The sequence below is a fragment of the Triturus cristatus genome, chromosome 9, assembly GCF_964204655.1.
Source record: "Triturus cristatus chromosome 9, aTriCri1.1, whole genome shotgun sequence".
Lineage (NCBI taxonomy): Eukaryota > Metazoa > Chordata > Amphibia > Caudata > Salamandridae > Triturus > Triturus cristatus.
Window position 1 is genome coordinate 953,016,458 of NC_140592.1, and position 13,619 is coordinate 953,030,076.

The 13,619-nt window shown below is 42.1% G+C and overlaps 1 protein-coding gene across 4 annotated transcripts in view; it reads right to left on the minus strand.

The window, feature by feature from the left end:
- ZC3H14 (zinc finger CCCH-type containing 14) overlaps positions 1-13,619 on the minus strand; it is a 299,808-nt gene that overhangs the window by 216,643 nt on the left and 69,546 nt on the right. For all 4 annotated transcript variants that reach the window (XM_085626576.1, XM_085626575.1, XM_085626578.1 and 1 more), the window contains one exon: positions 10,834-11,023. In XM_085626576.1, the coding sequence (XP_085482702.1) occupies positions 10,834-11,023 (190 nt within the window). The remainder of the gene's footprint in view (positions 1-10,833; positions 11,024-13,619) is intronic.

Consider the following 13,619-nt stretch of genomic DNA (forward strand, 5'->3'; position numbering starts at 1 on the left):
GTCAAAAAGTAACTAAGGTACGTGCTCTATCCGGATCTGCACTTGCTGGTGCGGAAAAAGAAAGAACTGACGTCCGCGCGCATGGGTGGCACCTAAGTAGTCTCCGTGACGTCATCTCGGCACTTGCGACGCCAGTGACGGATGCGGAGCCGCACAACGCCACCTACTGAGGCGCTGGGGTACTGCTACAAAAAACTTTTCAGATCCAGTCTGATGCTTGGGGATATTCTAAGGTAACGAATCTATCACTAACGTGTCTCTTTCAGATAGTATATAAATGTCATTTCTTTGTATTTTTAGAGGGTTGTCTGAATCGGAGATCTGAAAATTTAGCAAAAACACAAATTTGACAATACACAGTGCAAATGTGTACATAGGCTGATTTTCAAAACTTATAAATTGATTTTGGTTGAATAAAAATGTACGATCCAGTAACAATTGATGGTTTGACTGTTGATTCTTTAAGTGGTATATTTGTTGACGCTATAACTGCTACAGTTTTTTGTATTCTTCTGGGTATTACAGTCGGGTCCAAAACTGTAAATACAAAATGTACATTTATAGATCGCAGATTAGTGTGTGCTAAATGGCAAGTAGCGTTGTCCTGGAAACTGTCATTTCGACCAAACACCATGGTCCAAGTGTTTAAAACAAGATATGGTTGGAAGCTGAAAGTAGAGAATGCAGTGGGTAGTCACAGGAATATGCATTCAGCAAATGATACACATGTATGATTGCCCCTTCCCAACCACCCCCTGTATGCAATTGAGAGTCCTCTGACTTGGCGTACAACTGATGGAAGTTCCCGCTGCAGCTATGAAGCACAAAACTCTGATGACTGATTCAGAAATGCCTCATGTGAGCAATAAACTCATTCACACTCCAAAACACATGCTACACTTGCGTTCAATTGCCCATGCGGCTTACGGAGGACAATCCCACAATATTGCAGTTCTCTCATGCCTACTGTTGTGAACCACCTTGATCATTTTATTGATGCTACGTTTGTCGAACAATTAATACGGTGACTGAATATAAAATGGGGACTGCATTTACGAGAGCTGGGGTTGAAATAGAAGTTAGGACTGAGTAAAATTAAATACATAATGTTAGGTTGATTTGGTAGACCACTCTCATCACTAAGTTCTATTTGGTATACTGGATTATACGTTCATTCTTATATTCTTGCTGCTTGAGAGGCAACAATATAGTATTTACACCTAACTTCCAAACAACATTGACACTTTATAAAGAACACATATTAGACACAACTGATGGCAAAAATCTACCACCAATTTTAGCAGTAAAATGAATTAACTATGTCCCTTGGCCCAGCATAAGCAGCGAAGTAGGCTCAAAAACAGGAAGGGCCTTGTAGGAAACTGGCTATTTATACAGTGGACCAAAACAAGGTACACTGTGTAATAAGTCCAGGCAAACTCACACTGGTTTACAGAGGCACAAAGGATAACCCAAATGCTCTCTTTTGTGGTAGTGTGGGTGAGCAGTTAGGCTTATCAGAGGGTTGGTCCTGGTGTCCTCTCACTCTGGGGGACCGGATCTGACCTTCAGGAGCACAGGGTCCTCTTCCAGAGGGGCTGCTGCGTAGGGCTGGCTGGGAAGCGGCAGCCCTGTAGACCAGACTTTGAGTTTTGGTGCCTACAGACTACAGGGAAGTAGCTCCTCTACCCCAAGGGAAATTACTTGGCAATTTGCGAAGGCTGGCAGTCTCCTGGGGTTCTTGGAAGCTGGTCAGCTGCAGGATGAGTTGATGGTCACGATTGTTGAGACTTGGTGCAGGCAGACAGGCAGGGTTTGGTGCCAAAAGTCCACAGCAGTCTTCAGTTCTTGTTTTTTCTTGCAGCTATTCTTCATCCTCTCTTCTTGATCCGTCGAATCTCGGTTCCTGGTGTCAGGGGGTGCCACCTAAATACTCAATTTAGGTGCGTTATGAGGAGTGGCAGGTAGAAGTCAATGGGCTATTTACCTTTAGGGTGTATACAGCCTCTACATGACCACTTCCTGTGGGAAGTGAGCATAAACCTGATCCAGAGAGCCTTATTTCACCAAAACTAAGATGGTGGAATTCTAAAAGTCGTGTTGACTTCACGTAGTCCATCTTAGGGGTGGTACTAGCCTCAGACAGTGGGGGTGAGTGGGTGTGGCCTGCAATTAAAAAAAAAAAAATACCTTGCCGCCAGGTTCCGCGTCTCTGCTATCCTTGTCTTGGAACAGGAAGCACAGCCAGACCCCACTGACCAATGACAACTCTGATTAGTCTGAGATCCACAACACAGTGCTCAGCCAGGAGATGCAGGGATGGGTATGTTCTCGGAACAAGGAAAGTGCGAATGACTGGTTTGGGCGCCCGAGAGGGCGCAAACAGTCATTGCGCTCTTAGGAGTGGGCAAACCACTCCTCCCCTGCTCCAAGAGCAGAGCAGGCCCGCCCACCCGCCTGCAAAGCAGCATGTAACATAAAATGATAACTCAAAGTTATTAGCATTTTATGTTTCATACTTTGCACTGCATAAAAGCAGTAGGGCGACACTCTTCCACGATAGCGGAGGAGCCGCCGCTGGCCTCAGAGGGGAACACGCTTCCTGATTAGCTAATTTCCCCGCCTGTCCAGGTGCCAAATGGGCCCAGGGCAGAGGGTGGCATTTCCCCCGTCTGGATAAGCCTTGGGTTGCATATCAAAGGCGTCAGAGGCCTATAAAGCCTCCTGCCTTGATATGCTGATTACTTAGTCATTCTGATTGGAGGAGGTGACAACACCTCTGGCTGAAGCAGACATTGTTTCGCATCTCTCACCTGCAGGGGTCTTAAACCTCTCGGTGGTGGCAGGTGGCACAGGAAGGCGGTAGGTTTTCAGGGGCCCCCTCTAAGGTGTCCTCTGGGTGCATGCATTGATATATTCATCACTGGAATCAGTGTGGGTTATTAATACGAGATGTTTGATACCAAACATCTCTAGTTTCAGTGAGCTGGGGAACTCGTAAACACCAGTTTCCAGTATATATACTCAAAATGTCTTCCCTGTCCACTTGCAATATCTAAGAATCGACTTGTACATTACAGGAGCATACCTGCTTAAGCAGATAGGTCCACACATGTAGTATATTGCTCCCTGCCTTAAGTCTTTAAGGCCTGCTGTAGAGTTGACTTACCTATACTGCATAAAGTGTCTGCAGGTATGGCACACAGAGGGTGTACCATGTTGTGTGTTCAGTTTTCTCTGCAACATGGCACACAGCCTACAATGGCAGCCTGCATGTTGGTGATGAGGGGTCTCTTAGGGTGGCAAAATATACGCTGCAGCCCTTCGAGTCCATCTTTAACCTCCTTGACCTAGGTACCAGGGGGACCATTTACTAGGGACTTACAAGGGGTGCTAAAAGTATTGCCAATTGGGGTAAAAATTGTACAGTTTTAGGGAAAGAGATCTAGCACTGGGGACCTGGATAGCAGGAACCCAGTACATTTCTGTAAAAAATGGCATAAGATTCCAGGCAAAATGTGGGGGTGACCATATCAAAAAGAGGCACTTTCCTACACACCTTCAGGCTGAGCTCTTGTTGATGTTACCCAAAATAGCGGAGGTATCCAAATAAGTCTATGTTAGGACCTCCACAGTATTTCCTATCAAAAAGGGGAAAAGGCGGCAGCACATCATGTTCCTTGACCCAGATAGTGCTCAGACCCTGATCAGGCACAGTAACGGCTCAGGCAAAGTAGAAAGTTATTCTAAGACCATAAGCTGATGTAATGACAGCTTGCACTGCCAGGAGTGAAGGTGCGGTTGGCAAAATATGTCTGGTGGATCACAGAGGGGCCTGTATTTTACCCACACTTCATAATACAACTGTGCAATGCGACAAGCTTCCCACCCTAATCAGCTCTCACGTTCAGGTCAGACACAGCATGGTGTAATATGAGTGGGAAAAACACTCCAGGGCCACAGGCAGCTTGAATGGCAGAATGCAGCTCCTGGAGGGAAAGTGTTCTTCACATAGCCCTTAGTTATATCGAATCTATGAGAAGAGGAGCAACAAAAAAGAGTCATAATAACACGTTGCAATAAACTCCAAAAATCCCCAAACACACATAAAAAATAATTTCAAAATGTCTTATAGTACACCATAATCATTAAAAGACTATATCTTTCTACTGGCCTTACATTAATGTATGTAACTAGCAATAGAAAATAAATTATTGGAGCTTCTTTGTCCTTTCGCCTGTATACAGTTGGTTAAAATGGTTCATTAAAATAATTGAAGAGCAGGATGCTACTATTCTCATTTAAAGGAAGTCCCTTTTGGGCAAAGTGGGTCTCATCAAAGCAATGTGTTCTGCGATCACTTGCGTCCCTCAGGTACGACATTTAACCAGCAGTGAGTATTATAAAAAGAAATGCAGCACCACAGGGGGCTTTGCGTTTTCAAACATACAGTTGCTTAGAAACTGTTGCAAATGGAAACAAAGATTTTTCTAAATCTTTTTCTGGTAAATATACAATTCAGTTTAGTTGTATTTGCTTTTTTAAACCACGGAGTAGTTTAATAACTGGGATTAGTTTGTTTCTAAGTGGTACATATTTTGGCAGATAAAGGAACTTTAGCAGAATGAGTGATTTTAAAATGTCATGATTTACACCACATTCAAGAATATCAGACGGGAAATAGATTTTAACCTCATTTCCCCACATCCATCAGTTAGGTAAGATTATGTTTGTGGTATCAAAGTGGATTTCTACAATTTGTCACTTAATTGGGTAATGAGTAGGAGATGGTACAAAGTAAAAGCGAAGCGATGGATTTCAAATCAGAAGATTTAATATTGTGCTAAACAGTAAAGGCAGGGCATAGAAAGGCAAGTAAAAGGGAACACCGACAGGGCAGGGCCAAGTGGAAGAATGACAAAAGGAGACTATGTTACTTATTAGTGATTTGTAATGTGGTCTGTAAATAGCTGAAAGGAGCTTCAGAATCCGAGACGAGAAAAGCAGCATGTCAGAATATTCACAACACTCAAGTAGACACATTTCAATCCCTATGGGAAAGAATGATATGCACTTATGTTATTAAGGGAGAAGGAACAAAAGATTCTGGAAGCCTTATGAGTAAATAAAATAATAATAATAAGCACAGGTGTTGTCATAATTACACCATTAGGGAGGTGTCAGCATGGAACAGAACTTTTGATTAGCCAAGTTGGTCTACAGAACATCCCTTCAAGTAACAGAAAGCATACCTTTGCGGCAAGAAGAAGCAAATTGTGAAAAATGGAAAGATAGGCTGGGCACTGATTCGGATAATTTCCTTGAGTTTCTAGAGTTGGGGCAGACAGTTCTATGCTCCGCTGGGCTTCAGGCTCAGCATTACAAGACAATCTTCTCACTTTATTATACACCAGCAAAGATAGCACAGTGGGGGACAGGTGGGAACTAGGTGCTCACACTGCAACCTAATAAATGCCGACTTAGTACATATGTTCTCCACCTGCCTGCGGCTTGATTCAAAAAAATCTTCAACTATGGCTTTTTGTGAACACACCTTGGGTTTTAAAGTTAAGCTAAGCCCAACCCTAATGCTTCTCAGGGTTGATAACAGCCAGGGGCAAGTCTTGCATTACTGCTTTCTGTTTCTTGCTATGGCAGTTTTCAGAATTTGTGTTGCTGCAGCCTGGCTTGATCAAGCCACCCCAACCTTTCAGCTTTGGCTAGCTAGGCTACTAGCGATGTTTAATTTGGAGAGAGGAATTTACGAAAGGAGGGGTAAAAGAGGGTAAATTTGGGGTAAACGTATCTGGGACCCTATCTATAATTGGAAGGAAGCGCAAATTCATATTGGGTCCTAGAGTTTCGAAAAATGATTGACATATAATCTTTGTAGTTGTATTTTCCCTCTGTTAATATATTTGCTTGCCAGAATTCTATCTTAAAGGATATTTGTTAGAGTTCCTTCTCAACTGTGCATAATTTTTAGCTTTCTGATTTGATCTGATTTTCCTTTCCTTTCCCTTCTCACTGAGAGTTTACATAAATTGTACGTAGTGAAAAGCTTAATTTTGAAATATCTGATGTTAAAAAAATGGAACTATTAATCCTCATACGCGAAAGAATTATATATGTATGATTGTTGCTGTTTATTAATTAAAAAAACAATGCAATAAAAAAAAGAAAATAAATTTTTAAAAAAAGGAGCCAATTATTATGCTTCAGTGAAAGTAGTGGAGGGACAGAAGGTAGAGCGAATGCAATTTAAATAAATGATGGAATGGGGTAACCTATTTGTTTTTTTAAATGGTTTCCTTCAAAGCAATTACCTAGAAGGAAGGCATGCCATGTAGCTCAATTTAGTAGCTCTATTGAAGAATGTTTCAGTGTCATTTGTTCAGGAATACCAGCACCCTCCCAAAGTTGACTGCAGACTAGCTGCAATAGATGGCATAAACTAGATATCAAGTCAGATAAAACAGATGAGAGCAGAAATTCAATTCCTTATAGCATACAGCATTAAATTAAAATTAAATTCCTTATAGAATACACTATAGCTGATTGGCAGCTATAGAATTTTCTGTCTTCCCACTGATCCTTCATCTTTCAAAGATTACCAAAGCAATGCTCTACATCAGGTAGAGGGTTATGATGTGGATATTATGCAGCCCAGGATGGCATAACACATAGTTTATGTAGAAACACATCCAATAGGCCTTGCAAAAACTAAGGAATTGCCTCCATGGGCTACAAGAGTCTGTTTCATTGGAAATCTCCATTGTGGTCATGCATATGGTTCCACAGATGGGTTAACAAGTATCACTTCAAATTTGTCCTTTATTTCCTGTAATTCAATGGAATCTCTGGGATGTCAGTGTGGGCTGAACATCCTCAGTTAAAAAAAATGCATCTCCTACGGGTCCATGTGCACTCAACTGATGGAAGTAAATACTCCTACTCTTCCACCCTTGACAAGTCAAAAACAATCTACTTGTGGCCATGCCCATACCACAAATATGTCTTGCCGCATCTTGGAACACATCTCCCTCCTATGACTGGTCAAGGCTAACGTGCGGAGTATGTCTGTGTTTATGGCAGTGGCCGCTCCTCCGCTGAGGCGGAGAAGCATCGCCCCAATGCTTTTCAGCATTGCAAAAAAGGAAAAATAAAATGATAATTGCAAAATGTTATCATTTTATTTTTCATTTTGAGCCAGGTTAGGGTGGGGCAGGCTGGCCGTCAGAGCAGGGAGAAGAGGAAATATGTGCACTTAAGTGCGCATGACTGTTTGGCCAGCTGTCTTAGGCCGGCCAAACAGTCACGCGCACTTAGCATGGTCTCCAGCTGGCTGTATTGCACAGCCTGGGTAGGGAACATGCACAGACTTCCAACTCCCTGTCTGAGCGCCGAACCAGGCCGCTCAGAATAATCACAACGCTGCTTTCATGCTTGTGACAGCAGCGTCGTGATTGGCTCAGGGAGGGGAGCCTGTGTGCTTCCTGCTTCGGCAGCAGAGACGACGGAGGAGAGACGACAGCCATGCACAGTTAAGTATTAATATAGATTTGTTTTCACCACCCGCCATCCCTGTTTTCGTACCATCTGCTACTGGTTTGTAGTGCAAACTCACACAAGCTGACCTATTGTTAGGTGAACGCCTGTAAGAAATTGGGTTGTTGGTTGACTGGGGCGTGAACCTTGGTCAAGCAGCACCACAATCCTCGTCAGGGAGAGCCACAAACAATCCCTAAATTAATTTGTGCTCAATCTTCTGGTAGGTTGGCACAGAGCAGCCAGGCTTAACTTTGAGGCAAAGTTCTAAGTTTTTATGCAACACTTCAAACAATTATTAAGTGTAAACACCAAACTAAATGCATCCCACACAACGTTAGAAAAATAGAAATTTGTTAAGACCAAAACAGCAAAAATCCAGTCAGTCTAACAGAAAATATGCAATTGGAAATATTTTAGTGAAAAATAAAGCCAAAAAGCACATAGCGCCAACTGTGGATATCTGGTCGCGCCGGACTGGGACACAGACACAAGTTCAGGCTGATCACTATAGAGCGCAGAACGTCTACAGGGACCAATTAGGTCCGCGGACCAAGGTACCTTAAATCCTGCTTTACAGAGCATTGTGAGGATCCGCGTCGAAGATGATTCGCACAGCCGAAGCAATGCATCGACGGGGCTTGCGATGCGAAGTCTGGCATCGGGGATACAGTGCACAGTCAGGGCGCTGTGTCAGTTCCAAGGAGCTGCGAGGCTGCGTTATGGAGTTTGTCGCCATCGTCGAGGGTGCCGTTGATGAGGGATGCGAGGGCTTGAGCGAAGGATGCACCTGTTGCCCTGCAGTGCGCAGAGCAGCAGGCACGATGCATCAGTTCCGCTGGACTCACAAGGTCCGACACAGCACCTTTAGCTCACTTCCAAGGGCCCAGGACTGGGATGAGACCACTTGGCAGGGTAGACTCAGAGATGCCAGAGTCCAGGTGCAAGGTTGTGGAGTCACTCTGGGTTCAAGACATGCAGGTCGAGTCCATCTCACCCAGGTAAGAGGGCAGCAGGTCAGCTAAGCAGAGCATCAGTCCAGCAGATGGCAGTCCTTTCAGCAGTATGAAATTAATTGAAAAGAGGAGTACTCCTAGTTAAACTCTTATATACTTTTTATATATCTCTTTTAAATGCGGCGTGCTGCAGAGGCTGACATGCTGCCTGAACAAGTCATGAATCAACAAAAAATTATATCAAGTATTTCAACTTGACCTCTGCGCACTGTATCCTTGTGGCTATTGCTATATCAATTTAAACCATGATAGAAAAACATTACTGAATGAACACAAATGTGAGTCAAAACATTCATAACATTAAACTTCATACAACACAAGCGGTATATGATGATTGCTTCATATTGTAGGTTTTAATCCGTTGTAATCACAGATATTTTCTTGAGGCATCATTTGTGTTCATTCAGTAATGTTTTTAGTCCTTTCAGCAGCACAGCTGTCCCTCTTTCTGGCAGAGTATCCACAGCTCCAGGAGTGTAAAGAGGAGCAGGTGTCTTAGGTCCAGAACGTATACCCAGTGGTGCCTTTGAAGTGGGGGGAAGCTTCCAGAGGCATACCTTTGAAGTGCAAAGGAGCACTGCCCTCCTGGCCCTGGTTCCAGACTAACTACAGTAGGTATGCAGCCTTTTCCTTGGAGACAAGACACAGCCTATTCAAGTGCAAGCGGGGCTGGGTCAAACTCCTTCCTCCCAGTGGTTGTCCATCCAGTCACACCTAAGCTCCCACTACAACCCATGTGACCCAGAGACAGGATACAGGCACCAAATGGCTAAGGCAAGAAAAGGCCCCCTTTCTTAATTTGGCACCTTCAGTATTGTAATTTTAAAACCGACTTCACCATAACGTAGGATTTTTCATTAAAATTCTGGAGACACCAAACATGAACTTGTTCCCATTTGAAAAAAAACGTATAAAATGTAATAGGGTAACTTTAATGTTATCCTATGGGAGAGGTAGGCTTTGCAGTGGTGAAAAAGGATTTTGAGGTTTTCACCACCAGGACATGTAAAACTTAAAAGGACATGTCCCACTTTTTAAATACATTGCACCCCGCCCTTAGGGATTTCCAGGGCCTACTGTATGGGTGACATATATATATTAAAAACCAAGGTTTGGGCCTGGTAATAGCAGATCTAAAATATTCTTTAAAAAGCTCCTTAAGTGAGTGGCACAATTGTTGTAGGGCCACTAGTAACATATAATTTACAGGCCCAGGGAAAAGGTAGGGCTGCTTTACTAGGGGCTTACAAGTAAATTAAATATGGTAATTGGGTACAAGCCAATCTAACATGTTGCAGGGAGAGAGCACAAGCACTTTAACACTGGTTAGGAGTGGTAATGTGTGCAAAGTCCAATGGCAGGCAAAACGAAGTCAGCAAAAACAGGAGGCCTGAAGGGAAAAAGTTAGGGGGTTGCCAGGTCTAACAATGTCTCATTCTTAGCTTTGAGTGAGGTGTTAGAAAAGATCCAATGCTATGAGGCCCAGAGGGCAAGGAAATTAGACTGCATGTAATCCCAATTCATGGTACAACCCACAAGCATATACTGCAAGAAAGAAAGTGAACTTGACAGCACAGGAATGTCAGATGGTTCTGATACAACAGTTTGGAAAATGTCAAACACACCTTCATGAAAGGCCCCAATGTGAGGAAGCAGAGGGCATACCACTTATGAAGAAGAGCAGAAATCTTCTGAGGTCTAGAAGCAGTGCTGCCAGTGCCAAAGCCACCTGCAAAACCTGGTGGAATAGTACAACAAAAGAGAGAACACCAAATCTCTCCATCTGTGTTAATAGACGAGATAGTATATGAAGATCATAGGGTCAATGTGGTTGCTTACTTTAGCAGCAGACACTGTTTGAGCAATTAGAGCAGACCTGCCAACATCTATCAATGTCTTATCAGACCTCTTTGTTCCCACATGAATACAGTGTTCTGTTGTTGTTCCCATCAAGTAGAAATCTCCATCATGGAAATTAACTTATGTCATCTTCTTAGCAGCACCATCAGTGGTGGGTAAGAGTTGCACACATGGGTAACAAACACCATGTCCACCATATACAAAGCTTTTTTCTACAAGTAGCTCTCCGGTTCATTACGGTCTCTACACACTTTAGACTTCCTACTCAGAACTCAGTTTGGTGGAAACAAGCCACAAGTTTAAATCAAACACTTTCTTTTTCAGTAGATGCCCTTCACATTCAAAAAATGTTTTAGATTTTATGTTGTGCGGGTCATTACTTTGACATTTGGATCGCTTGTTGTCTTACCTGACATAAGAGTCACCCTGCCCAAGAGAGCTGGTAGATACACGAGGATCGAGATGTTCAACTCGGGTCCGAGAGATGGAAAGGCCTGGATCATCAGGCATTCCATCTTCACTGCTGGCAGAGAGGTTCTTATTTGAGGGCATACTGCTCTCAAAAATGATGGCATCGGTTGACTTCTGACTGTTGGGATCTACAATACCAACAAATATATTTTTGTTGTCAATCATAGCAGAAAATAACTACAGATGAAGTGCTCTACAAGATAAACTCAAAGTTAGCCTATATATGTGGCACAGGGTTGCCCACAGAAATACACTATATTTGGGGGAAAGGGTGAGACCAATAAGGGCTGGGCCTTGGTTTGCTTAATGCTTAAATCAGAAATGTGTTTAAGGAAACAATGTACAAGACTGAGCGCCTGGTGTTTTATGTTGCACATCTTGTTTGTTGCGAACAACTCAAACCTGGTTATAAAATGTATTATATATTTATTTTTTTTTTATTTTTTTTCCTCACTCTCACTCCCTCATTGTTAAACCATTTTAAGCAACTGTAAAGGCAACTGGGATCAGAACTTCTGACCAGACAAACTGTGCAATTTCATGGTGGTGCCCAAAAGCAGATTAATTAAAACTAATTCCTTATAAGTATATAGGTAGCCATGCTTCAGTCATTTCACTGCTTAACGTTTTATGTCCAAGTATCACACGTTTCCAATACTATACAAAATAAAATTATTACAACTGACTGTCTGTGCCATACACAGTGTGTTCATATTTAATATTTGCATTTTGGAAATAAATTGTTTGGTTACATTCTTAAGTTCTTGAAGTAATATTTATGCAACCTGTAGTCAGAGGTATGAATTGTAGCAGAGACCACTCAGCCTTTCCTCTTTCTGACACACGAGCGCAATGGAGTTTAGTGAGAACAATACACATTATCACTACACCAAGGGACAGCTGAGTTAGCAGTCTGCATTATCTAAATAACTGAATTTTTCTCATCCAGTATCAATGATACTGGATGAGAATACTACAATTTTGGGCAACACCCAAAGGAAGTGTGATTTAGTGGACACTTTCTTTTTTTAACTACAGTAATTTAGATCCAAGTTTGGATTTTAAATGCTCAATTAATTTCACTCATTTCCCTGTTGGGTGTTAAAGTAATGATTACTTTTTTTAAATTTGAAATCATATTATTGTTTGCGTTGTGTTAAGAATTAAAAAAATCATAGCTTTGTTACGTTCCATCAATTTGCATTATTTCACAGACGTAAAATGTATTCATGCACCGATGTATATACAATATCCTATTGAGACACATGCTATTACAGAGAAACATACAATGGAATTTTGTAATTTTTCATTTTAAACTAATGTCTGACACCTACACCTACAGTCGTGGACTGCTAAGCCTTCAAACCTGTTGAAAGTGATTATAGCCATTTGGATTTTGCAAGCTGTTGGCGTAACAGAAGAGGGTGGGTGAAGGCAAAGGGCAGGTTTGGAGGTAAAGTGAGCACGCATTCTGTCACTGCTGTCAATGGCATTTGAATAACTGTTCTGATTCCCGACACGCAAGTTCTAAGGAGCCAACCTATGCGACTAAACTGAAGCAGACGATCACGCAAGACAGGGTCAAGCTGGAGACAACTGTTCTTTGCCAACCTGGGATAAAGAGTTCTAGGCCTGAACTTCAACACCTTAGCAAGTAATCTCACTCAAACTTTGAAATCTTTCAGTTCCAGATTCTATAAACATCAATTAAAAGAAAGGTTTGTCAAAACTCTCTATCATTCCTTGTAACGGATACTCCCAGAATAATGTGATTCAAAGACACACTGCTTATTTGATGGATAGAAGGAGCAGAAGGGACTGCCATCAGAGAGAGAGAGAGAGAGAGGGGGCCATGGAGGAGAATGAAGACAAAGTCGCCCATACTTCCTTGAGTATTCTCGACAAGTCGCTGTTTCCTCTACTCTTTAACAGAAAATTGTACTCTTCAACTTCCACTTCATCCCTGCTACACTATTGCCCACTTCAGATTCCTCTCAATCCGCCATTCACCCAAAGCATAATGTACTGCATCTTTTGATGTGGCAATATGCCTCCCTATCAACAGTGGCGTAATCAACTTCTCCCATCATTGGTCATAATGACAGCATGCTATCTGGAAGTTGTCGAAGACTCCAAAGCGTGGCTGTGACAGACATAGGGTCTATTCCAGAGGACACTTAAGATGAAACCCTTCCATGCATCATAAAAGCCAAAAGTCCCGGTCAAATAAAGGGCTCAATACTAAAAGAGGTATCCCTTCACTAAACATCCATTACAGAGTTAAAGCAGTTAAAAACAAAGCATTTCAATCTCTTTAATCTTTTTTTTTTTTTTTTTTAAACATGCATATTGTTTGCCCACTGTTGTTTAGGTAGCACATTAAAACCATTAAGATTTTCGAAGTCCCAGGAAAAGAGATTTCCTAGATTTTTGTTTATCAATATTCAATAGTCTTAATCACAAGGTAATAGTTGTTCGGACTCTTCATACTCAATGTGCTCTGTCAACATCAGTGAGCCTTCCTTTTCCTGAGCAACTGAATAAAAGTGATGAAACAATCTCTGCATTACCTCCATGAGGTTAAACACTCTCATCGCGGATATTCGCATTGTATCTGAAACCGTATTAGTGCATGCAAATGAAAACTTGGATGTGAATCCCACGACTTACAAACATATGTGGCAAATATATATACACATCTAATAAACATATGATATTCCTAGC